The 27,014-nt window shown below is 48.4% G+C and overlaps 1 protein-coding gene and 1 long non-coding RNA gene across 2 annotated transcripts in view; one reads left to right on the forward strand and one right to left on the reverse strand.

The window, feature by feature from the left end:
* Positions 1-240: 240 nt before the first annotated feature.
* LOC125940368 (uncharacterized) lies at positions 241-8,764 on the reverse strand. The gene is made up of 3 exons (XR_007463594.1): positions 8,606-8,764; positions 5,115-5,141; positions 241-267 (listed from the first exon to the last, which is right to left on the reverse strand). It is a non-coding gene; the product is annotated as an uncharacterized LOC125940368 (long non-coding RNA).
* Positions 8,765-14,784: 6,020 nt separating this feature from the next.
* LOC119463718 (uncharacterized) overlaps positions 14,785-27,014 on the forward strand; it is a 32,455-nt gene continuing 20,225 nt past the window's right edge. Inside the window, exons 1-4 of the mRNA XM_037724543.2 lie at positions 14,785-15,183; positions 24,308-24,542; positions 24,717-24,875; positions 26,183-26,304. Coding sequence (XP_037580471.2) covers positions 14,785-15,183; positions 24,308-24,542; positions 24,717-24,875; positions 26,183-26,304 — 915 coding nt within the window. The remainder of the gene's footprint in view (positions 15,184-24,307; positions 24,543-24,716; positions 24,876-26,182; positions 26,305-27,014) is intronic.

Below are 27,014 nucleotides of genomic sequence, written 5' to 3' on the forward strand. Positions count from 1 at the left end.
TCGAGGCGCCTTTAATCAATTAGAGCGTGAGATGACCGCGCCATGGAAGGAGTCCTGAACTTGACTGTCACGCGTACTCATCGCACGCAAGAAGCGTTTGAAGTGCGTGCCAGACACTATGTACAAAATAGTAGAGATGCAAAAATGTTGGTATGAGTAACGTTAGGTAGTTAGAAAGTTCATTACTATATAGAAATTAAAAAAATGCTTTTGGAGAATACTTGAAATTTTCAAACTTACCTTTCACTCTGAGGCTGTGTAGTTCCACTGCAAACAAAAGGCAAGACGATGTAGTCATTTTTTTCGGCAAAATATGTCGCTCATCGTATCTTTCGTCTTTTCATAAGTCAACGCTGAAACAGCAAGCTAGACGAATTACGTTTTAGAGGCAAATAAAAAAACAGATATTGATTTCAAAGTTCACAGAAAGATAGCGGCTTCCCGAATTAACAGAGGTAAAGAAAATAAGCGTCGCTAGAGCCAACATACGACAATGGGACTTGCTTATTTCCAGTAGCAAGTAATTTGTAATGGCAGCGTATGTTATCATCATCATCAGCCTATATTTTTATGTCCACTGCAGGACGAAGGCCTCTCCCTGCGATCTCCAATTACCCCTGTCTTGCGCTAGCCTATTCCAACTTGCGCCTGCAAATTTCCTAACTTCATCATCCCATCTGCTTTTCTGCCGACCTCGACTGCGCTTCCCTTCTCTTGGTATCCATTCTGTAACCATAATGGTCCACCGGTTATCCATCCTACGCATTACATGGCCTGCCCAGCTCCATTTCTTCCGCTTAATGTCAACTAGAATATCGGCTATCCCTGTTTGTTCTCTGATCCACACCGCTCTCTTCCTGTCTCTTAACGTTAGTCCTAAGTTAGCAGCGTATGTACGCTCAGCTAACTCTCCCGAGCGTCAATATGGTAGAAAGATTAAAATGAACTAGCGTGCCCGTAACTCTTAAAGCGCCGGTAAACCCGCTAATAGGCGATTCCTGTGCACAAATTTGAGCCATCTGAAAGTAATTTATTGTTCAATACACATAGCCGAATAAATACTTCGTTGTTGTTTACTCAGTTTACCTGGGCAAAAAGAGAAGGAAAGCGCAGTCGAGGACGACAGAAAACTAGGTGGGCTGATGAAGTCAGGAAATTCGCAGGTGCAAGTTGAAATCAGATACCGCAAGGCAGGGGTAATTGGAGATCGCAGGGAGAGGCCTTCAGCCTGCAGTGGACATAAATATAGGCTGATAATGATAATGATGACCCAGTTTAACTAATGTCCTAATGACTTCTCAAAGCCAAAAAGACTAACTAGTATATATTTTCGTTGGAGTTGAGCTGCTAAGCACGACGTCTCAGTGGCCAAATTATTCCGGACTCCCACACTACGACGTGCTTCATAATCAGATCGTGGTTCTGGCACGTGAAACGCGATAATTAAAATTTTTAATATTGACACGCTTAACAACATGACATTGGCGCACAGAAATCCCTAAAAGGTAGATTCACAGCGACCGACAGAGCAGAAAGATAGACGGCACTCACTCAACTATTTCTTAGGCGCAAACCTTGCTACATATATATCGCACACACACTCTCTACACCAGAGCGCGGCAAAGAGCAAATGACAAGTCATCTTTTTTGCGGCAGACCTAGAAATTTCATTTCCGCATCCTTTAACGAAACAGTTGTTTTACTAGCACAAGTTTAACCACTAATATGAATATGATAAACGTCTAGCACTTCCCGCATGGTTTTATCTCTAGTCCTATCCAGGAGCCTCACCTTAGAAAATCGTGGCTTACAGCAGCACGACCCGCAATGCGCAAAAAGTTGTGCGCTCCCATCCTTTCCTAAATTGTCAGCGTGTTCCCACATGCGGTAGTTCACATTATTTCTGGTCTATTCGACGTAGAATTTTCGAGAATTTTACGGTACCCGGTAGACAACTGCGGCGGAACACTGAACGCAGCGTTTTGCGTGTTTGACTTCGCACCTTTGTACAGCACATCCCGTGACTCGGGGCATAGGCAATTCGGGCCGGGCTGATCACTTCTCTCACCCGCCTTAGGATTATGCTACGTTTGAGCATCTACAGCAATATTTCTTCCACCGAGGGGATAACCGAACGAGATGTGAATCTTTCTTTTCAGGATTTTCGTTCTACAATATCATGTCGTTCAGGGAACACCGACTTGCCCAAAAAAAGGTATTGAGCAGTATGCTGACACGAGTATTCGTTTTATCTTTCGCCGGTAACCGCTTTTCACTGGCTAGCAAATGTTAACAATATCGCTCAGCGCAAGATGAGCCTGCATGATTTGGAACTTACTCGAGTGTCATCGTTGACTCTATTTGTTGCGTAATCAGATTACATGCGCGACACGAATTGTGTAGTAAGGGCATGCGGGTACCAGCGATTACGCTGAAGCTTTCGACAAGTAATATATAAAAGCGGACGTGCTTCTCCCGCAGATCTTATTCTCGACAATCACCAACTTTACTCACCGCTATCGTTGTGCTCGAGCGTTTCTGGTTTTGCTGGGCACAAGTTCGCCTAATGAAGGGTAAAATTTGTAACACGGTTTTCACACGGTGTCATTTTCGAGACGGAAAAAGGAATACCTTGACATCATTTGGCCAGCCGAAAAGTTTTGACCTTACCTATATGATAGACGCTTCAAAGTTTATAGCGACCATCACGGTTTGTGCTGGCTGGCGTATTTAAACGACCCTTCAGGGCACCTAGCAAGGTGGAGCCTTAGATTGCAAGTTCACGTCAACTTGGTCTACAAGTCCGGACAGAAACACACTGATGCCGATTGCCTATCTCGCGCCCCCATCGACAGGCCACCACAAGACGAAAATACGAAGACACCTTCGTTTGGACAATAATCACCGATGTCTTCGCCGAACAGCGAGCAGTTCCAGAACTAAGAAGCCTGGCTGAGTACTTGAAAGGCAAGATAGATTTTGTCCCGAGTGTGTTTGCTACAAAACCATGCACTCGTGAAGAACTTCTCCCCAGTACGCGCAAATTGCCTTCTCGTTGTGCCCGCAGCACTCCGGCCAGACGTCCTGCACGCCCTGCATGATGATCAGACAGCCGGGAACCTAGAGCTCGCCTGCACCCTTGCAAGAATACAAGAGAAATACTATTGCCGGCGCCTGACCATCGAAGTGGCCTATTACGTCAATACAGGCAAGAAGACTGGGAAGAAGGCGTCAAGAGCGACGACCTGAAAGTCCAGCTTCGGGCTGTCCAAAGGGCCTGCGACAGGGCTGAAGATCACGGTCTTCCGGCCCCGGTGCAAGTGCGGCCCGCGACTAGTAGTGCCTTAGGACAAAAAGTTTCTCGTCCGTCCATCCATCCGTCTGTCTCTCTGTCTGTACCAGAACTGACAGCGACCGAAGACACCAGCAAAAAGACCAACGGGACTTCTACAATCAATATCTACCCTCTTTGCCGACCACTCCAACAAATCGGGAATGACCTATTGGGGCCATTTTCGAAATCAGCATCCCAAAATAAAGCGATTGTTCTGTCTACCGACTATCTTAACCGCTACGCCGAAACTAAAGCTCGGCTGGAAGGTAGTGTGGCCGAAGTTGCTGAATTCTGCGTCGAGAATATCATGATACGGCATGATGCCCCGGAAGTGCTCATCATCTACCGTGAAACGCCTTTTGCAGGGGAACTTACCCATGCGATTCTGCAATACAGCCAAACAAGCCACAGGAGGACAACTGCCTACCACCCGCACACCAATAGTCTTACGGAGCGGTTGAACAAGACCCTCGCTAACGTCTTAGCATTGTACGTCGACGTCGAGCACAAGACGAGGGATGCCGTCCTTCCGTACGTAACCTTCGCATGCAACATGGAAGTGCGAGAAACAACGCAGATCCCGTCATTTAAGCTGGTTTACGGAAGGAACCCGACAACGACTCACGACGCCATGCTGCCACATGTTACCAACGAAGAAAATCTTGATGTCACCGCCTATATACAGCGCGCTGAGGTCGCACGATAACTTGCCCGGCTGCAGATCAAAAGCCAGCAAAGGACGGACAGCCGGCACTACAATCTTCGACGGCGCTACGTGACACACCATCCCGGTGAACATCTTTGGGTTTGGACCCCCATACGCCGACCAGGTCTTCGTAAGGATCTTATGCGATGCCATTTCGGACCCTACAAGATCACCCTGCGTATTGGCCCACTGGACTACGAGGTCGTGGGAGACGGCGTTACCCAATCACAGCGGCGCAGCCCATGACCTCAATTCAACCACGTGGTGCGTTTTAAGCCTTTGTACGCCCGCTGACGATCCTTGGGACTTGGTTTCTTTGTTATTTTGTAGTTGAATTTCTTTACTACTGCTAATTTTCTTTTGCTTCCGTACTTGCAGCATCAGAATGACGGTTTCTAAGAGGGGGGCACTGACATGTGTATTTGTTTATCTTTCTCCGGTGACCGATTTTAACCGACTAACAAATATGTTAAGCGCTATCGCTCAGCACAAGACGCGCTTGCATGATGAGGAACTTACTCGAATGCTATCGTTGATTCAATTTGTTGCGTAGGTTCTCGATGAACTTTGCATAATCAGATTGCATGAGCGACACGCATTGTGTATAGTAGTTTCTGGAAGGCACTCCGGCATCAGCGGTTACCTTGGAACTTTGGACGAGTCACTTACACAAAACTTGACGCGCAGATCCGATTTTCGACGAAAGCTGATTTTTCTTGCTGCTATAGTTGTGCTAGATAGAGTGTTACTTGTTTTGCTGGGTACAAGTTTGCTCAATAAATAGTTAAATTTGTAACACAGATTTGACACTGCCTCATTATTCACCGTCACTACAACAGACGAACCTCAACCACGCTTACCGCTTTGTTTGGCTACTAGACGGACTTTGGGCAGAATTATCGCTAGAAAAAGTTTTAAAAGTAGCATCCAAGTTACATAAATTGTTCACAATACACAACACGTAGCAACGTCTATCTTCGTTTACGAAGTGCAGATTAATAAAAGTTGGGTATGTATTACTAGAAGGCAAATATACGTTTCTCTTTCTGTCAATGCTATTCCTAAGACACATACATGGAATTGGCGATTTCGACGGGTGTTCTGAAAAAGAAAGAAAAAAATTATTCGGTCATATATGATCATCACAAAATATGCACCTAATTTTAACAAAATACGGTTCGTGTGAGTGAAGCCTTTAGCACAGACATCGAAGATTTTTTATGTGTAGTTTACTCAATAACAGAAGTCTTAGAAATAGATTGTGAAAATGAGGAAAATATTTTATTCATGCAAAGAACAGGATAAAATTGATGCTACGAGTACTTCCAATGTCTATTCACGAGTTTATCATATCTTTATCATTCTGCGATATTTTTGCTTGCACCATGCATAAGATAGGTCGTTTTTTGTTTTTTTTAATTCATGGATACTTGTAGGCGGAAGAATGGCTAAGGCATGGGCATCTATAAAGAAATACGACATATGGCTAGCAGAGTTAAATGATTCAGTACCTGTTGTGTCACAGTGGCACGTAACCTTACAATAAAACTAGCCAGGAATGAAAGCACACGCAGTGGCCACACGCGGAATAGCTAAATACAAAGAAGTTGACCAGATAATATAGTATTTTCCATACAATGTGCTATTCAGTAAATAGTCTGCGGGCTTTCAACCGTGTAGCGATGTAATACACTGAGGACTCATAACGACATGGATTTCTTATTTCCGTATTGGTGTGAACACATGTGCGGTCAAAACCAGTTTTCTTCTGATTTCGAGGCAGTGAGTTCGATACGGGCGGTGGTGCCGCATTTCGATGAAACCAAGTTTCAAGAACGGGCTCATAGTTGGATTTCATTGAATGGTAAACAAATCTGGCAGGCTAAACTACTCTAGAGGGGGCTCCTAATATGGGGCATCCACACGACGGACGGCTCCACGAAAAATCTGTTGCACGGACGGTTATTCCGCCGCCCGTCCGGCAGCAAAACGCATCCAGACGACGGACGGGGCGATCAGACGACCGCGCCGGAAAAATAAACGTGGTGGCACCACCCGAACCTCTTGCCGTCCGCCGCAAACCCATCAAGTCGTCGTCGTTCACTGTGTGGCCCGTAATTTTCAAACTGACGCTTGTATTTGCTTTAAATTTGTGTCCAGAAGCTTCGACGTCACGATTTGGCACCGTTTCCGAGAGCCATGCTCAGGTTCTTGGCGTGTAGGCTTATAGCGGCCTAACATGACTCAACATAGCCACGAAGACGTTGCGGCGGCCCAGGCTGATCTCAGAGGCTGTGTGTTGCGCTTGTTGCCAGACTTACACAGCATCGTAGGCTAAATCCGCAGCATTTCGACTGCCAGAACCTGGATGCGAAAAATAGCTCAGCATTTTCCGTCCGTGGGGGTCACGGACGACGCGCGGACGGCTTGAATCTGTGACGCGTAGTCACGTTATGCACCATCCGTCGAGGAAAAGACGTAGTGAGTCCGTCGTGTGGATCCACCATTACGGAGTGCCTCATAATGGGATCATGGTCTTGGCACGTCAAACGCCACAAGCTATTTTCACATCCACCTTTATGGCATTTTAGAGCGCTGGATTCCAGAGCTAATCTTGTAGACGCACACACAGGTACGCCACGGTAACATAATTAGTGAATTGTCGCAGGCGAAATACGTGTTTGCTGCCTGCTGGTACTTGCCTTCGGCGTGCATATATGTTTTGTATGTATCCATAAATATAACCACCGAGATACCGGTGGGCCTAGCAGCACACGGCAACCAACCTGTCACGGGAAAGCTTCGCATTAACGTAGAGTCGTGAATACGTCTAAATCTTTTGCGTGACTGGGCTAGAAGCACAAGATATGTTTAGGTGGAACAACAGCAACAAAAGTTCGCCAGACTTACCACGTTTCTTTGAACATCCCCATTCGTACTGCGTTAAGCGGTAATATTGGGATATCCGGATATCTGTATAACATCAGGTGCTCTAGTAGCTTAACATCACGGCACCCTTCACCAAAATGCTTGAAGCCTCGTAAACGCAAATAAAAGAACAGAAGAATTTCAGAGTAGCCGTGGGTGGAAACGAATACTGCAGGGCTGTCAAGCAGTTACTCAACAGCCTATCCACAGAAAAGTTGCATTATGTTCATATTCTTCGCTCAAGTTCCAAATGTGGTAAAGGTCACACAAAAGATATCAGCCGAAAGTATAAAATTATTTCTTTCAGACTCATAATTAGGTCTTGTGAGTCCCAAGGGGCCGTCAGAGAAACAGCACTCAACACGGTCGTCTTCCTTCACATTGTAAGCGAAGAATAGCTTTTTTTTACCTTGCTGAGCTCTGCGAACTATTACCGAACGAAGTATTATTCAAACAGCGTATTGACAACAAGTTAACAAAGTAGTATAAAAAATTTTAATCGAACGTGTCGCAACAATGAATTAAATATGAAATTCCACACTGATTTGTTTATATATAGCCTGAAATGCACAAGAATAGCATACAAATTGTGTAGTGCGCCTTCTCGTCTACTTAAATTTGGGGAACCCGGGTTCAAGATAGCGTGACCACAAGGTCTGTCAGGTTACCTGAAAAAGAAACCCCAGCTGCAGAACTGAGAGTATATTAGGAGATGTGGTTCAATACACAAAAGTGGAGAGGCTTAGCGCAGCCATTGACATTCGCCTGCTGAGTCTGTGGCTTGAGGAATCATTTCACGGTGAGTTAAGGTGGTGAATAAAATTACATAACTGGCAGTTTTTCATGAAATTACTATTGCAGCGTAATACCAATACTCGGGTAACTGCGTATGCACTCCGACCACCGCAATAAAATAGTCATGTTAATGTCTGTCGCACCGCTTGATACCAAGACCCATGTGGCTTATGTGGGGTACACCCAAACTTGAACCAATTCTCGTGGGAATGCCCCAAACCACCCATCCATCATCCCATAGCTTAAAGCCTTAAACTTCATCCCGCCAGGAGGAGGCCACTCTTCCATTAACCTCTTTCAGACGAAGCTGGATCAATAGGTATATGCCAGTGCGTACGTATCATGGACCACATTCATGCCATGTTTGGCCACTGGTTGGGAGCCGCTCTTCAATGCATCGCTTTCCTTGCAATTTGGTTTACAGCATGTGTCGCTATAAATGTGTTCCACTTTTCAATGAAGCTCTTTGACGCTAACTTGGGGCATCGGGTAGGTGCGGAAATTCAGGGACAAAATAATACTTAGATTTTCTACGGTATTGGCGGAATTGAACTGACGCTAGAGGTGGCGCATCGCGGCCAGAGGAAAACTCAAGAGAGGAGCCAGCTGTAGCAAAAGTGCCATACATGACGAGTTTCCGCAGTGTCAATGCCGCTTATCGCTCACGTGGAAAAAAATACTCAGATGGTTCCAATCGGTATATTTCGTTTGCTTTAAATATTTTGTACTTCCTAAAGAGTAGACTTGTATTTTTCTAATGTAAGCATTTTTAGTTTTAGATTTTTGTAGAGCACAATTTTTTATCAACAATGCAAATGAATGGGTAGAGAACATTTACTTACGGTCAGTCCTATCGCTTCCCGGGCTACAGGACACCGAGAGCAGTAACCAACACAGCATTGATATTTGAACGATCATCGCCATGGCTGCAATAACATTCAGCTGGTGTCGCATTTTTATATATGCCGTGCTATTTCTTCATGGATTTACGCATTGTTAGATTAGATTAGGGGAGGGGGGGAGAGGGCATGTTGGTTTGAAGTTTGAAATGTTTCTTAACTTCTAGTTAACTGAGTGGCTATCACTTCACCACGACACAGACAATAGTGCGATGCCTGCATATTTTTATCCCACGCCATGCACCTGCCACAAGAAAAAATGTTTTCATTGTTCTCTACACAGCAGCAAGAGTGAAAACGTAAGTAAGGTGATGCAGGCTGCGAGGACATCAGTGGCCTATTATTATAAGTAAAAGCAAATGAGTGCCATAAAAAACACCGTCGAGCTCCTTCTGTTTCTACAAAAGCGAATTAAATTCCAATGAGAGTGTGTGTAATAGCAAAATATCTGACCCTGCCAGCATGACGGCTTGATGTAGAGAGATTATGTTTTTAGATTTCACTCCCTTTGCAATCGTTCGGAACATGTGCGAGCTAACGTTATGAAAAGTCATATAGGAGGCTCTCTACAAGTGCTCCAGTAAGCGTCCCAGGAACGTTTTTTTTTTTTCACACCTCTGCAGCGCAGTAAAACATTGCAGTGAATTTACTATTTCACTAAAAGAAGCTCGAGTACTTCAGTGAAGAATGCACTTAGACAAACGGGTCTGTATTTTATGTTCCTTGCAGTCAGTTTCAACACATGCCTTGTTTTATTTTCTTTGTATTAGGTCCACCCGTACTGCAAAATATCAGTAACCGTCCAACATGGGTATGCTAATTATTCATACGAACTATACCACTTCCCGCTCAAAAGGTGTAGTGGAACACGAATCGTGATAAAGCGATAGCAATGGCCTCAAAATGAAAAATCAAGGAAATTGCCAGGCACCAGAGGGTTTGTGTTTCGCTCTACACCGCTGTATCACGCATTGCATTAGGGAGGCAGTGTTGTAATACATGCCGTACGCAAATATTTGCATTTGCAACTCACTGATACTAACACCAGCATCAAATGTGCGAGCAATATTCTCAAAATAGGTCTGCAGGAAATATTCATAGGTGTTTCTTAGCGACCTCCAAACTCTTTATTATATTATATAATATTTATTATATAATATATTATATTATATTATATTTCGTAAATCATATGCACACCAGTGAGCAAAAGTATACGGACCACAGGGTCGCCGAAAAAAATGAATTTCTTCGTAATTAACAAGCATAAACTGAAATTGATGAGTGCACTGAAAAGTTCGCAATGCCAAGTTCGGACTGCAGTCCTCAATTTCAAGTTGCGTTCTTAGGCAGAGTAAAAAATCGGCTTTTTCGCGCAACCCCTGGTCCGTATACTTTTGCTCACGGGTGTACGATGAGCCTAACGTCCTTCAATCATGTTACAGTTCATTACCTCAGTTTTCCTTTGGGGACTTTCATTCTCCTGGTGTCACATCGAGTAAAGAGCCAACTTTTCTTTAGCTATGCATCCCCACTCGCTTCCCATTTCTTCCTCATGTGTGCTCTTTTCACGTTGACGCAGCGTGTGGACCAGGCGGCAGATTTACGCACTATGTTATGAACACCAGTGATCACCTGTTTACAGGGCATGTCAAACTTTTTAACGCGAGAGTATTTCGTGGCTATTTATGCGAGCCCCTGTCATTAGAAAGCCGTGGCAGAAAAACGGCACACACATCACTTCATCTTCATATACCATAAGGAAAACGTTACCGTGACGTTTCACTTCGTGAACGCGGGTTTCGCGAACGCCTATGGATGGCACGAACATGCACAGCGACCACCGCAGCGTCGAAGCACAAACGAAAAAGGGCGCGAAAGCGGCGATTCGCTTCTCGACCTCCAGGCGCTTTCCTGCACTGGCACTCGCTTCTCTCGGAGCTTCAAACACAATATCCCCAATTTTACTGACAGGCTATCTACGCTTACGCTTAAAGAGAAGTGGTGACCATGAGGACTCCATCCTCGGCCCTACCACCAGTGCTACCGCGCCGTAGCCCAGCGCGCTAACCACAGCACCACCGTTGCATTGTGCCGCTGTTTTGTGCCGACAGTGAATGCATCTAGCCTGTGCACGTAGTTGGGCACTACCTGGCGGGCGATACGGGAGATGTCGTAGCGAGAAAATAAAGAGAACGACTAGATATGTGTGTCATAACAAACTACAGGTCTTGTGCGACCGTGAAGAAGGTCTATAAATAATCGCTATCATCGAATAAAAACCACCCGCCCTTCCCCTGTCGAGAAAATGGGGGTAAGCGAAGGTTGTGGCAAGACGACGCTGTTGCAGGCGTTCCTCTTTGCCCTATACTCGCGGTCAGCGGCTCTTCGCTGACGTTTGGCCGCAACATCGCGGTCCCGGAACTCGGCTTCCGCGGATCTTTGCTGATGTTTCGCCTGGGCTTCGGATACAGTTATGCTAGAATCGGCGCGTCGACGACGAACCCTTTCACGAGCGAGTTCGCGGCGCCATTGCTCAAACGCAGCCTGGTCCTCGGCGGAACACACCACGAGCGGCCTTCCCATCCGAAGCCCCGAAACTGTTCTGAGGCGAGGGAAGCCCGGCGGAGCGCACGCCATCCCCGGTCCTTTCCCTCGCCGTGACACACCAAACGACCCTGATTGGTCGAGCGCGTCACGTGATCCGGCGCCGGCACAGCTTTCCGCGCACCTGCTCTAGTATGGGAGTGGAACTAGCGAAGTGAGCTTACATTTCTTCGTTGGTTGGCGCTTTAAAACATCGTCGCCCAGATACTTAACGGTACCGGCTTCCTAGGAAGTAAATATTGGGCCTATATAAGGCAATCCAACCGCACCTGCAAACGCGTACAGAGCACGCACATGAATACCACTGGACGCGCAGGTGCTGCTAGCCTTGCGCTAGACTATGTAACGCTATTTTTTTTAAAGCGAAGCTTTTCTTTGTGGACCTCCCCGGGTTTCAGTGACCGTGGGTGCTATCTGGCTCTTCTCTTACCGTTTAGACCAAACCGGAGGGCGCGCGGGACGTCACTGACGCTGGGTTCATTGCACCACCACCAGATGGCGCTCATGTCCGTGTATCCACAAGCAAGAAATTAGAAGGGAAAATCTGTACGATAACACAAAGGGTAGTAACTTCTTATCTGAGGCTCGCGGCGGTTGCCCACGGACAAAAGCATACCAGAGCAAATATTCGGAACTAGATGAGGCATGTGTATACTGCAGCAAAAATCCGGAGACCACTCAGCACATACTAATACAATGTTAAGGAATTCACCCAGTGAGAACCGTAGCTAACGTGCGCCTTCCGGAAGGGCTTGGGTTTAAAGAGGATGGAAGAATCAACCGGTCAGCATTCGAGATACGCAAGAGACGTTTCAGAGTACTGGTGAGAAAAAAGCAGGGAAAATATTGATTTCTTATTCGCCAGATTTATTTATTCGCCAGATGTGAAATTTATGGGTTCATTTTGATTATTCTGTGGATCAGGCATTTAGAGCATATTTTAGGTTTGTGCAAATTGACTAAGGAAGCACTTCTATCTACAAGCCGGGGCCGCTCTCATGGATATTAAATGGTTGACGAGGTCAGACTTGTTGTTGTGCAAAGATTTGGGAGCTGAGGCGGACAAAACAATTAAAAGACCAGATATCCAATAGACAATTACATATAGTGACAATGACAATGTGAGCATTAAGATTGCTTGAGGGGTGGTACAGCAAACGCAGAAGCGCAAACGAGAACGTCAAGAGCGCCAGAGTGAACGTGAGCGAGAACGGCAAAAACATGAAAGAGTAATGACAACATTGAACAAAGAGATTGAAGGTTCGATCAAACAAATACAACGACAGCCTGGTAAATCTGCAGATAGCACGCAGCGAAAGTAGGAGAAAGTCGCTAGCAGATTTTCGTGGAGTAGAGGGGAGTAGTACCTGTGAGTTTAGCAGCACGTTCATAAGTGAACCGAATATGTTATCTCTTAACGATGCTTAGTGGCAACGGAGGCCGTTGAGGGCTGTAATAAGAGCGACGAGATGCTGTGTTAACCGAGCAGTGCAGGGCCAGCTAGGCCAGCTGTGAATGAATTGGCATAGTCACCGTGTGTGTACGTTGCAGGTATTGTTAACGGGGTTTTCACGAAGTACAGAGTGCTCATGACCCGACAGACAAAAGTACCCATGACGAGTCCTGGCTGTGTGCCGAAGCGCAGTGCAAGCAGTACGACGCAGTTGAAGGCAGTCCGCAGGAGTGCGAGCTGCGTAGCTCAAACCGAGACCGAGTGATGACGTTGAAGGCATTGTTGAGGGATCGGTGAAGCTGCCCGCCACTCTAGGTGGCGAAAAGAGCGATGATTTGGAGAATAATTCGGATTGTGCGGGTGAGACACCGATCGAGACCAACGAGATGTGTGCCAATGCATAGAGTGGAGGGAATGAGGCAGTAGTTCGCCGCAGTGAGAGTTGCGCAGCTCGAATAAAGACTGCTGCATTGTTTCAGAGCCGGTTAAGCTGTCCGCCAGTCCACACAAAGAAAGAGATAGTTTACGTAGAGATCACTCAGACTGCCTGTGTGAGACAGGGATCTGGGCTGACGAATTCTATAACGGTCAGCACGATGCACGAGAAGATAGCACGAAAGTGAGCCCTAGAAAGAAGCGCCGGAGAAAGCAACGATGTAAAGATCAGAATGCGGCAGAGAGCATGACGCGGCCTAAGAAAGTGAGAAGCGTCAGAAAGCATGGTCATAAGAAGCCAACAAACAATGACATGAAGGACAACACAGGGGAAATTATTTGCACTAACTAATTCAATTAAAGAAATGATGAAAAATGGAAATGAACATGGTTGAAAAAACAACTGGCCGCAGGTGGGGAACGATCCCACATCTTCGCGTAATGCGTGCGATGCTCTTACCATTGGGCTACCGCGGCGCCGTTTTTCCATTCAATTTCTGGAGTGTTTCTGTTTTTAAAACTTGAACTAACCCGGGGACTAACCCAAAAAGATCGCATACTCGTGACGCCTACGGCAGAAAGGGTGTTCCATGTGCACCCTTACGTTTGTGAGTGGTGGCGCTGGCTAACACTCCCTGGGTTTACTCCGTGTGCTCGGAGAATAGAGTCCAAGGACTGTCTCCATTGGCCGAACATGACGGCACTTGCACGGGCCCTAGGATTGGATGAACATGAGAACACCTGTACGGGTTCGACGATTCGCTGAAAATCAGTCCTTCAGTCCCCGACGGACCGAAAGGATTATAAGCCAGAGAAACATCGAGAAAAGAGAGACGTTCTTCTGGCCGTGGCCCGGAGCGTCCGATTTGCTGCCGACCGTAACGATGACTTTTTTTACTGTTATTTTGTTTAGTTATATTCCAGCACTTAATGTAAATAAATCTTCATTTTTCTAAGTCCTCTTCCAACGTTGGCCAACTCCCGCACTTAACGGCAACATGTAATAAGGCCTTGTCTTCCGCCATCGCTTCTGTAGCGAATGTGACAGAGCCTAAAACGGACATATTTTTACGACCCTAATGTGTATTTACTAGAAAAAAAACTAAGTTCCCGCATTTGCATATTAAGATTAATGCTCATCATAGTGTCCCATTTGGGGCCTACGCGTAGAGCTTTAGCCAAAGAAACGTTTGCAAAAAAAAGTACTAATATGTCTGTCTCACAAAAAATAGGGGAAATTAGAGAACAGATGTGGCATTAGTTGCAATATTAATATTTTAATTTTAAATGATTTATTATCTCCTAACAAGCTATCATTTCTAAATTACACGTTTGCCATTAGTACTACCTAAAATATTGTATATAAATCACATTACCCTGCCTTATACTTTCTGTCCGATGTTGCATCTTCCCTTCTCGGTTTAGACGCAACCATCGTGGCTAATCTCCCGCAGTGGGTAAGTGACATGGTATTAGAAGCAAGAAAGCAATGAAACGAAATTAACGCGTGGGCGTGAACAGCGGGACGCCAGGAAAAAGAAAAGAAGAGAACGAAGGCGACCACGCGTGTTTCTTCGTCGCCATTTCAGTGATTCGGAAACCTGGCGAGGGCACCTGTCTTCGCGACGTCATGACTCTCCTGAACGTGAAGGTAGTCTTCGTTCTCGGGGTCTTGTATGGTGCAAGCAGGTTGCTGGTTGACCAGCTGTCGCAGCTAGCGTTCCCCCACTGCGACCACCCGACGAAGTGCTTCGACTACGAGGAGGAGCTAGCCGCCAGCATTCACCCCGAAGCGGACCCGTGCGATAACCTGTACGATCACGTCTGCGCCAAATGGGACAGGCTTCACCCGCAAGACCATCCGTCAACCTGGGGCCAAATACGTTTGCTCCAAGGTCGCGTGCTGTCGTTCTTGCTGGGTAAGCTCCAGCAGTCGCCCAGCGAGCAGCCCATCCTGGCGATGCAGAGGACAGTTTCCGGCTTCCAGAGCTGCCTCAAAGTTTACGCGGAGCGCAGAGACGACACGAAGGTGAGCTCCGGCTTTGGTACGATTGAGCTACTGAACGCGACAACACAAAAAAGGGGGTGGGGGGCGTGATTTGTGGCGTCTCATCACAGTCGTAATTAACAAAGGTTTCCTAGTGAATGAGCGCATCCAGAGAAACCTGCTTCTTAGTGAACGGCAGCTATGACTGAGAGTATGAGAAAAATGCTGAACTGGACAATGATGGCCCGTCGTAACCCACCGTCGTTGCTTAGTGGTTATGGCGTTGGGCTCCTACGCACGAGGTCGCGGCATCGAATCCCGGTCACGGCGGCCGAATTTAGATGGGGGCGAAATGCAAGCACACCCTTGATCTTAGATTTAGGTGCACGTTAAAGAACCTCAGGTGGTCCAAATTTTCCGGAGCCCCACACTACAGTCTGCCTCATAATCATATCGTAGTTTTGGCACGTGAAACCCCATCATTAAATTTAATTTAATTAATGGTCCGTCGTAGATGGCAATACAGCACACGCAGCTTCTGAAACGTGGGTCCAGATTTACTGATGCATATTATTTATAGATAATAATAGTCAATTTGTAAATTCACCTAAGTCGATCACTCTCTGACGCTGCATTACAAACAAAAGCTCTCCTCTGTACGGGTTGATCATATTTATGTTTTACGGAATTTCCAAGAATTGTCTTTGGCAGTTACATAATTATTGTTCTAGAGCTGGATTACTCAAAGATGCAGACAGTAACAGCACGAGAAATCGAAACACATATTTAACTTATTACCAAACATTAACTAATTACCTTCCTAATTACTAACTTTACAGCACATATTGCAATTTACTGGTTGTGGCCGGTAAAGATTACAAGACGTGTGCAGATGAAGTGAATTTCCATGATGAGAACAGTTTCAAGATATTTCTGAAAATGTTGGATAAAATACGTGGTCGTTCCACTTAATTTTGCGCTGTAATGCATAAAGAGCATTTTGTTAAATTATGTGGCACAACATTGCATTTATACGGCTTTTTTGATGGGACAGATCTCGGAACTGGTTTTATTCTCAAATTTCATTCGAAGTAAGGACACCTTGTTAGGTCAATGGCTACAATTCTTAAGGTGCAGTATGTTACGTTGTGGAATTAATAGGTTATTAAGTAATTTTAGCTCACTCCTGCGGTGAGCAGCGGCGGCGGCGGCGTAAACCAAGCGAACGAGCACAGCGAAATATGAAATCGAACGCGGATCGCGGCGGGGTATGAAAGACGCGAGGAGGCAAGTGAAGAGGAGGGTTCAGTGACGATGACTACTATATGGCGCCATAGTAGCGCACGTCGTCTGGTAGATTTGTCGGCGGAGGCTGCTGTGAGTCCCACCCACCTGTCAACCCACGCGCTAGCTCTCGCGATCTCCAGATTAACGAGGCACTCGCGCTGTACTTGGCTCCGTTTGCAACGTGGCGCACGAGACTTATTGTCCGCGCCAGCCAATACAGTTAAACTTCCTCGATATAAGGAAGTCGGTAAAATCGGCAATATGTTTTGTTATATCGAAATTTTGTTGTTTTGAAATTCGACCATTTAGTGCAAATAATTACAGTCGCGATCAATTTGTTCTTGCATGGAAAGGGGCCGCAATATTTTCCGAACTATCGGCCAGTAGAAAAAAGGAAATTTGATTCAGAAACCACTTCATTTTGTTTAATTTGGGAATCGGGGATGAATGATACGGCTTCATGCCACGTCGACGATATGTTCACATCGGTGGTACGAATTAAGCGAAGCTAGCCACGCTTTCGGGTTCACTCTGCCCCCGCGGATGATAGATAGCGTCGCCCGCAGTGTGACGATGCTACCTTGAAAGGCACCGTCAGCGGGGAGCGAATGCTTCGTCGGCCTCTCGATTCAACGGGTCTCCGAAACTATAGATTACGCAATCTCCAATAATAAAAGCGCTTGATGACAGCTTACATGATGCCACGCTGTCTCGGCACGACCACTCTTTGCACACGCGGCAAATTACCTCTAAAATACGGTGCACGCCTACGTATGCGCTCAGCCGCGTCTACGGCCACGCGCAGCCACGGCCAAGACGCGCGCGAACTTACCTAAAACCCCTATATATAAAAAGTAGCGCCATACACTTCCCTCCTCCTCCGTTCCACTATCGCGCTCGGCGCGACCAGCGCGATCGAAGCGCGATATCGACAGTGGCGCCGCCTGCGTCGGGCCTGCCGTGGCAGACAACAGCTAACGCGCTACCAGAGGAAATCCGAGGAAAACTTCGATCGCGCCCTGCGGAGAAGTTTTTGAGGCGCGATTTTGCTTCGTCAGTTAGTAACTGGTCTTAACAATGCCGGTTTGGAAGTAGCAACGTGGCGATGCGAGGCGGCGCAAATATCAAGTGTGCAGCAAGCGTTTGCGCACGCCGGATGGTAAACAAAAAAAATCACAGCATATCCACGGGGTGAATGATGATGAGTGGGCGAAGCTCCGGAGGGAATCATCGGATCTCCCGCTTAAGGGGACGCTAGCACAAACGCGTTAGAAACGTGCAGTACTCTCTAGTAAGGGGGAGCGGCCACAGCGTCTTACGCAGCCATTTACACATGCCGGAACGTGCACCGCGTTTGCCGACGCCATCACATGACTGCTGAGAGAGTATACCCCCCGTATTCATAAACTCTCCTCGACTTGAACTTGACTTGCCACCGCTTTGGGCAGCGCGTTCGAAACGCGTTGAAGGTAAGGCGGAGAGGCCACAGCGTCTTACACCAGCTTCTTACACGGGCCGTAACGCGCTAGCACAAACGCGTTATAAACGCGCTAGAAACGCGGCCTTTCGTTAATGTTGGGTATTTATTGCCATCGTGGTGCGTGTGTCCATGTCCGCTTCGTGGCGTAGTGGGCTAACGCCGCGCGCTCGGAAGCGAGGGGTTCGTGGTTCGATTCCGCGCTACGGACACAACTTCGGAATTTTTTTTCTCATTTTTCTCAGACTGGTTACACACTACTGGTTACACACTACTACTACGACGACGGGGACGGAACGGGGGCCGCTATAAGGAGCTTCGCCCCTAAAAAAGTCTTTTGCCCTCGCCTTGTCGGTTGCGGCAACTTAAGGCGCAGCAGCATGCTATCACAACGAAGTTCTTGTCCCTAACACGTTTGATCCGTTTGTGCGTACAGCACTTTCGTCGCACAGGCCCGAGAATGGCAGTCGGAGCGTGCTGGAAAGAAAAAAAATATACAAAAGCGCAACGCGTGCTTCCACGTGACACGGATTGACCGATGGGGGAGCGGAGGAGACTGGGGTGACAGGAGGCGGCGAGGAGGAAACGCCGGGATGAACGCGGTGGCGGCAAGATCTAAGAATGGCGCTACCTTTTATATTGCCACCTGGTGTTTTGAGCCAGCAAACGATCAGCATTGCGTGCCCAGCAAGAACGGCGAAGAAACGACGAAGTCGAAGATCCCGCGCCAGCTGGAGAACCGTCTTTTCATGTCTGGCATTCATCGGGTCTGGCTGCTTGTACTGTTGATTGATCTTGCCTTAGCGCGTGACAAACTGGTGGAGGTGCTGGGTAATCTAATCTATGCACCAAACCCCTCCGAGCAGCAGGAGCTCCAGTCCTGTACCGGTGGTTACGCCTGTACACCGCGCCAGCAGAAGGATCCGTGGACAAGCCCCTGAGTTTGGACTCCTCCCAGAGACAATGGCAGCTCCGACCACCCCAACCGGTATGGAAGGCACTACGCCGATTCATTGCACGCTACTTAGTCCGCGAACGCCGAATCCTTTCCACGGTGCCATGCATGAGGATGTTGAAGATTGGCTGGTGCACTATGAACGTGTTGCCTCGTACAACAAGTGGAACGATGCAGACAAACTGAAAAACGTATATTTCAGCCTTAACGATGGCGCACGTGTTTGGTATGAGAACCGTGCAGATGCCCTAACTTCTTGGGAAGAATTCAAACGCCGTCTTTTTGAGACGTATGCGAGCCCTGATCGCCGAGAACGAGCTGAGCGTGATCTCCAGTCCCGTATACAAATGCCGAATGAAGGTGTCGCAATGTACGTCGAGGACATGACACGTCTCTTTCGACGAGCCGACCCCAGCATGTCGGAAGAAAAGAAGGTGCAGTACCTGATGCGCGGAGTGAAAGAGCAGCTGTTCGGCGGTCTCGTGCGCAGTCCTCCAAAGACTGTATCAGAATTTCTTTCCGAGGCCGTCACCATGGAACAGACTCTTCGGCAGCGGGCACCATCATACGAACGCCAAGTGAACGCTGCCTCACCTACGGACTTCTTCGGAGCTCTCGGGGGCCACGTCGATTTCTTTCGAGAGCTCATCCGGTCCGTTATCCGCGAAGAACTGCAGAAACTGTCCGTACCCACACAGCCGACGCTCAGCTCTTTGTCCAGCGTTGTCCGTGACGAAGTGCATCATGCGTTAAGAGAACCACCCTTCAGCACAGACGCTCAACCGCTAAGAACTGACAGCACCCGTATGTCATATTCGCAAGCTTTGCGGCAACCTGCCCCACCTTCCTTCCCGCTTCGGAGCGCGTCTCCGGCCATACTAAAGTCCGACCAAGCGACCTCTTATTACCACGACCACCGCCAGGCCCCAAGGAAATCAGACGTGTGGCGGGCACCTAATCGCCGTCCGCTTTGCTTTCACTGTGGTGAAGCTGGGCATGTCTACCGACAGTGCTCTTATCGAGAGCTCGGATTACGCGGATTCTCGGCAAACTCGCCGCGACCTAGGTTCGGCCAGCGTCCTCCTGCGATTGAAGAATACGTTGCCCAGCAGCGCGGATCCTCATCAGCTCGACACCAGTCACGCTCCCCTTCGCCGCGGCGATTTCCTCCGACTCGCCGTACGTATTCGAGTGTGGTGCAGGGTCGGTCGCCCAGTCCGCGCCGGGAAAACTAACCACAGCGGCCTTCGGGGGCGAGGCCGCTCTGTCTGGACGTACTCAAGGACCCCTGCTGACCCGTACGCGACCCGACGATACATCGACGACGACAGTACCTGCTGATTACAGACGACGAATTTCCTTGGACATTCCTGTATTGCTCGACGGTCGTGACGTGACTGCTTTAGTGGACACTGGAGCAGATTATTCGATAATCAGCGAAAAACTGGCCACCCTTCTGAAGAAAGTGACGACGCCTTGGAATCAAACGCCAGTTCGTACAGCTGGCGGGCACATCGTCACACCACTCGGCATGTGCACGGCACGAATACAGATTCGCGGCTCTACGTTTGTTGCCAGCTTGAGCATTCTCCCTCAGTGTTCTCGTGACCTAATCATCGGCATGGACTTTCTCAGGGAGCACGGAGCTATCATCGACATTCGACAACGCCTCGTCACTTTCTCGACAAAGAGCGCCGCTGCGACGACCAACACCATCCACGCTCGAGCACCTCTTCGTGTCATCGACGACGCTGTCACGTTACCACCGCGTGCAAGTATCGTGGTTCAAGTGGCATGTGACAGACTCTTACACGGTGAAGCGGTCGCAGAAAGCAATCACCCTCTCCTGCTTTCTCAAGGTGTTTGCGTAGCAAGAAGCCTTATTGATCTCCATGATGGTCACTGTGACGTTCTTGTCACGAACTTCAGCTACGAACACCGCCACCTTTTCCCTGGTACTGTCATCGCCTACGCCGACCCGATCGCCGACGTCACTGAATGTTTTGCTGCCCAGGCAATCGGCACTACTAAAGCACCTCTAAGCAACGTCGACATTAGTGCAACGCTTTCTGAAGACAACAAACAACCCCTGCGTGACCTGTTGCTCGAATTCCACTCTTGCTTTGCACGGTCGTCGAAGATACGTCAAACGTCGATTACTAAACACCGTATCATCACCTATGACGACGTGCACCCCATACGGCAGCAGCCTTATCGTGTTTCCCCGACCGAACGACATGCCATTCAAACGCAGGTGAAGGAAATGCTTCAAGACGGCGTAATACAGCCTTCATGCAGTCCCTGGTCGTCGCCTGTCGTGCTTGTTAAAAAGAAAGATGGCACGCTTCGGTTTTGTGTTGACTACCGGAAGCTAAACAACGTCACAAAGAAAGACGTATACCCGTTGCCTCGTGTCGACGATTCTCTGGACAGGCTGAGGCGCGCGAAGTATTTCTCCTCTATTGATCTGAAAAGTGGCTACTGGCAAATTGAAGTAGATGAGCGGGACCGCGAGAAAACTGCCTTTGTGACTACGGACGGCCTTTACGAATTTAGAGTACTTCCTTTCGGCCTCTGTTCCGCTCCAGCCACATTCCAGCGAATGATGGATACCGTTCTCGCTGACCTCAAATGGAAAAGCTGCCTCGTCTATCTCGATGATGTCGTTGTCTTTTCGGAAACTTTTGACGAGCACCTTCGACGCCTTCGGAACGTACTCGAAGCCATTCGATCGGCTGACCTTACCCTCAAGCCAGAGAAATGCCATTTCGGTTACGAGGAACTGAAGTTTCTCGGTCACGTCGTGAGCGCGGCAGGTGTTCGGCCCGATTCCGAGAAGACTGCTGCCGTAGCTGCTTTTCCAGCTCCAACCGACAAGAAAAGTGTCAGACGATTTTTGGGCTTGTGCGCATATTATCGACGCTTCATTGAAAATTTTTCGAAGATTGCAGAGCCGCTATTTCGCCTTACGCGTGACGACTCGCCATTCCTCTGGACTGATGAACAACAGACCGCCTTTGCCGAGCTACAAAGTCGATTGTCTTCTCCTCCCGTGCTCGGTCATTTCGATGAGGACGCTGACACAGAAGTACGCACTGACGCCAGCAATATTGGTCTCGGAGCTATCCTGGTGCAAAGGCAAGACGGGACTGAACGAGTTATAGCTTACGCGAGCCGCACTCTGTCACGCGCCGAGTCCAATTATTCCACCACAGAGAAGGAGTGCCTCGCGGTCATTTGGGCTACTACAAAGTTTAGGCCGTATCTCTACGGGCGGCCATTTAAAGTTGTGCCCGATCATCACGCTTTGTGCTAGTTGGCCAACCTACGAGACCCTTCTGGACGATTGGCACGTTGGAGTCTGCGACTCCAGGAATTTAACATCACCATCGTATACAAGTCTGGCTGAAAACATGAAGATGCTGACACGCTATCACGAGCACCTGTTGAATCCCAGAATCCTGACGAGGAAGATGACAGCGCCTTCCTGGGAGCCCTCAGCCGTCCGGATCTGCTCGCTAAACAGCGATCGGACGCTGAGTTAAGGCCAATATATATATATATATATATATATATATATAAGCACACTCGCGCGTCAGGAAGTGGCCGCACGCGAGCGCCTTTCTTTGTTTCTCCGTGGAAGAGAGAAGCTTCGCGTGCGCTCGCTGTAACACCCAAGAATGCCAGACACGAAAAGACGGTTCTCCAGCTGGCGCGGGATCTTCGACTTCGTCGTCTTCTTCGCCGTTCTTGCTGGGCACGCAATGCTGATCGTTTGCTGGCTCAAAACACCAGGTGGCAATATATAGGGGCTTTAGAACTTACTCCCTAATTCCGCGCCCCCTCGCGTGCTCTTGATCGCGTTACCGCTAGATCGCCCCCTCCCCCTCTTTCCCTTTGCTAGCGCGGGAAGGCGGCACTCGTGAAGCAACCATCTTTCTTGTCTCACCCTCGCACACTTTCACTCGCACCAAAAGCAAACATTGCGCAGGGCGCGACCGGACCTTATCCACTTTGTACGGAACATGATGCTGCTCCACATCGGCAGTCGCTCTTGTCGCACGGCGCGCGCTAAGAGAGGTGCGTTCGCAAGCCGCCGCTTGTAATTAAATTATTTCACCATCTGCGTCCGCGGAAGTTTCCATTTATTAGACAGTTTTAGGTAGGCGTCCGCAACAGCTCTGCGTATACGCAGCAAACCAGCGAAGTCGACAGTGCGCATGCGCAGTACGTAGGAACACACACAGTCTCTTGCGTGCACCCGCAGCTTTTCGAAAGCTGCGTAGCGTCCGCTGCGGGTTCTGCGGGCTTTGCGGGACGTTCTCGAGTGTTCTCGCTTGTCTACGAGAGCGCGGTTTTCAATATCTCGCGCCTCCATGAGAGCGCAGTGTTCGATATGGCTGCGGCCAACCTGCCGTGGTTGCTCAGTGACTGTGGTGTCGGGTTGCTGAGCACGAGGTCCCGGGATCAAATCCCGGCCACGGCGGCCGCATTTCGATGGGGACGAAATGCGAAAACAACCGTGTACTTAGATTTAGGTGCACGTTAAAGAACCCCAGATGGTCCAAATTTCCGGAGTCCCCCACTAATGCGTGCCTCATAATCAGATCATGGTTTTGGCACGTAAAACCCCATAATTTAATTCTTCTTTAATTTTTCGGCCGAAGTATGTCGCGCGAGTGCTTGGGGTGACACTACTAGGCGGGTCAAATTTAGCCCTGCAGTTGAGCTGGAGATGCTCTCGTATGTGCGAAACGCGTACCCTTTTCGCGACCAGAGGATGTGGACACATATAGTAGCGAAAATGCAGGATTTAACAAACCAGCCATTCACAAGTTGGACACTGCGCGAGCACACCTACCTACTGCTCGGACGGTTCGTCGCGAAAGACCGTGTAGCCCTCCGCAGGTAAGTGTTGGCTAACTGTGCGAAATATGTTCTTTAAATTAGTTAATGCGCATTCTTTGGTGTCTGTTTTTAGGTCGGGGACGGAGGAGGACTACAGTCAGCGCGAGTCACTCTTGCAAGAAACACTCGGCCTAGCTCGGGAAAGAGGAGTGAAGATTCGGGCTCCACGAAGGGCCAACGCGTCGAGCGCCCGTGAAGTTGCAAGAGCCCACCGTCGTAAATGGCGCGACTACAGCGGCAGCATAAAATTCGGCGCCGCTTGCTAGGGATGCCGCTGCCGAGCTGCACGTTCCGAAGAACACTGTTGACGGCGCCTGTGAGTGCATTCGGCAATGTCCCTGTCGGCAACCTACCTAGCTGTTGCACTGCACCATAGTAATTCTTCCTTGCAATTTCATATTATGCTGCTGTGCTCGGCATGCTGCGCAAATGTTGTCACGGTATCAATTCCTTTGGCACAATTTTCTTTCTCGTGTCACTCTCGGGAGGTACTTTTCCTTGTATATGCAAATGTCAATGCTGAAGACACCGCCACGCAGCTCTTTGAAGAAATTCTGAAAAACGAAGACGCCAGAAGCGACGACCTCGAAGACATCACCTCAATCCAAGGTTTGGATGAACAGCCTCCCGTAATCGCTGAGCAGCCTTCAACCCCCTTCGCTGGCCCCAGCAGAGATGCCTCGTCCAACCAAACAGGAGACGCAGGGACTGAGAATGGCCAGCTTGAGGCGACCCCTTCCACGTCCTACCCTGCTGCACGAAATACACCACGTGGTATGTGCTTTTCAGTAACTTCATGTGCCCCTTGATTTGCATCTGAAATGAAAATGAAGCTTATGGTTGTTTTCTCATGTTCGCAATTTTTAACACTCTTTTATGTGCCTCCCAGCTGTAGCACTGCATTCTACTTTTTTGTGAACGTTTCTTTTTCTTTTTTTTACATGGCAGCTAGAAGGCCTAGTGAAAAGGATGCAAATTATCAATTCCTTGAAAAAAGAATGCGGCACGACTTGCTCATTAAAGAAAAAGACTTTGCCCTCGAGTCGAGGCATCTGGCACTCGAAGAGGACAGGCTGGCCTCGGGAAAAGAGCGGACTTTCAACGAAGGTTGGCTAGTCAACTTGCTTGATGACACAAGGCGCCAGCTTGCCGAACCGTGGGCTGAGGAGCGCAGGTTGCGAGCCGAGCAACGACAGCGAAAGAGGAAGGGAAGAGCAGAAGAACGTGCTCTGGCCGCAGCCCAGCAACATTCACTCACCAGCATCATCCAAAAGGTGGTGTCCACAATAAAGTACAAGAAATTCATTTATTTCCTCGTCATTGGACAATTATTTCACAGTTGACATGCATTCTCTTACATGAATAGCAATTCAGCACTTTTGTAATGGTAGATTGTGAAGCATATTGTGGCATACTTTGACGAAAGTGACCACGTTCAACACTGCTTTGCTGTAAGGTGAATCAACCACCGATACGATGCCACATGCACCCGTCGTCGACCTTGACCTAGGTTTAGCGCCGCAACAGAAACAAAGTCTCAGGGAACTGCTTGACCGTTTTAAGGATTGCTTCTCTACAACGTCCTGAGTGCGTCTGACGAAACGCCACTGACGAAACGCCGCATCATTACGGAGGAAATAGCAACACCCATCCGACAGCATCCTTATCGTGTGGCTGGGAAAGAGCGTGAAGAAATACAGCAGCAAGTCAAGAACATGATGCCATCCAGCCGTCAAAAAGCCCTTGGGCATCGCCCGTGGTGCTCATTAAGAAGAAGGATGGTAGCCTGCGGTTTTGTATCGATTATCGAAAGCTCAATTGGGTTACCGAAAAGGTGTGTATCCCTTACCACGCATCGACGATTTCTTCGACAGGCTACGGCATGCACGTTACTTCTCATCGGTCGACTTGAAAAGTGGATACTGGCAAATAGAGGTCGATGAGCGGGATCGCGAAAAGACTGGTTTTCTGACGCCTGATGGGCTCTATGAATTCAAAGTTCTCCAGTTTGGTCTGTGCTCCGCCCCAGCCACGTTCCAAAGGCTAATGGATACATGTTCTCTCAGACATTAGGTGGAAGACTTGCTTAGTGTACCTAGACGATGTGATTGTTTATTCTGCCACATTTGATGAAAATCTCGGACGGCAACGGTCAGTTCTTCAAGCCATACGGTCCGCTGGGCTTACTTTAAAACCTGAAAAGCGCCACTTTGGCTATGAAGACTACAGTTTTTGGGCCACGTTGTAATTCACACATGTGTCAGACCTGATCCCGAGAAAATCGCAGCCGTCGCAAAGTTTCGAAGGCCTACGGACAAGAAGGCAGTCAGACGCTTCCTGGGCCTCTGCGCATATTACCGGCGATTTATTGCGGGTTTTGCACGCATCGCCTCACCACTCACCTGCCAAACAAGAGAAGAGGGGCGAGGAGCAGGAGGCGGCATTCAACGAGTTCCATCACCGTTTAGAAACTCCGCCTGTTCTTGCCCACTTTGACGTGGATGTGCCGACAATGATCGACACCGATGCCAGCAACGTAGGTCTAGGCGCCGTCCTTGTTCACCGGCAAGACGGCGCTCAGCGAGTCGCTTACGCGAGTACAACAATGTCACGTGCCGAGTCGAAATACTGCACCACAGAGAAGGAATGCTTGGCTGCCGTATGGGTAGTTACCAAGTTCCTCCCGTACATATACGGCCGCCCATTTCAAGTCACAATTGACCACCATTCTCTCTATTGGTTGACCAACATGAAATATCCAGCTGCACGTTTAGCACGCACGAGCCTACGGCTTCAAGAGTACGACATGACAGTGGTCATCAAATCAGGAAGGCAGCACTTAGATGCTAACTGCCATGCCAGATCGCCGATCGAGTCGTCAGGCGGAGAGGATGACGAATCTGCAGGCTTTTGGTGAGTTGTTGATGCGGCCTCCATCTCTCAACAGCAAGAGGACCAGGAGTTCGCTTCACTAATTGATTTATTAGAAGGCCGCACCACAAACAAGCCTGGATAGTTAACAAGGGACTTGTCATCATTCTGCATACACAACAGCGTTCTTTTTAGGAGGAACTTCTCTTCAACAGGGAAGAGATATCTACTAGTCGTCCCTAAAACTGTCCGCAATGAAATCTTGCAGGCCTGTCACGATGACGCTACCTCAGGCCACCTAGACTATACACAAGAACATTAGCACGGATCAAAGAGAAGTACTACTGGCCACAGCTTGCAGCACAGGTGAAGCAC

The sequence above is a fragment of the Dermacentor silvarum genome, chromosome 9 (genome assembly GCF_013339745.2).
Source record: "Dermacentor silvarum isolate Dsil-2018 chromosome 9, BIME_Dsil_1.4, whole genome shotgun sequence".
NCBI lineage: Eukaryota > Metazoa > Arthropoda > Arachnida > Ixodida > Ixodidae > Dermacentor > Dermacentor silvarum.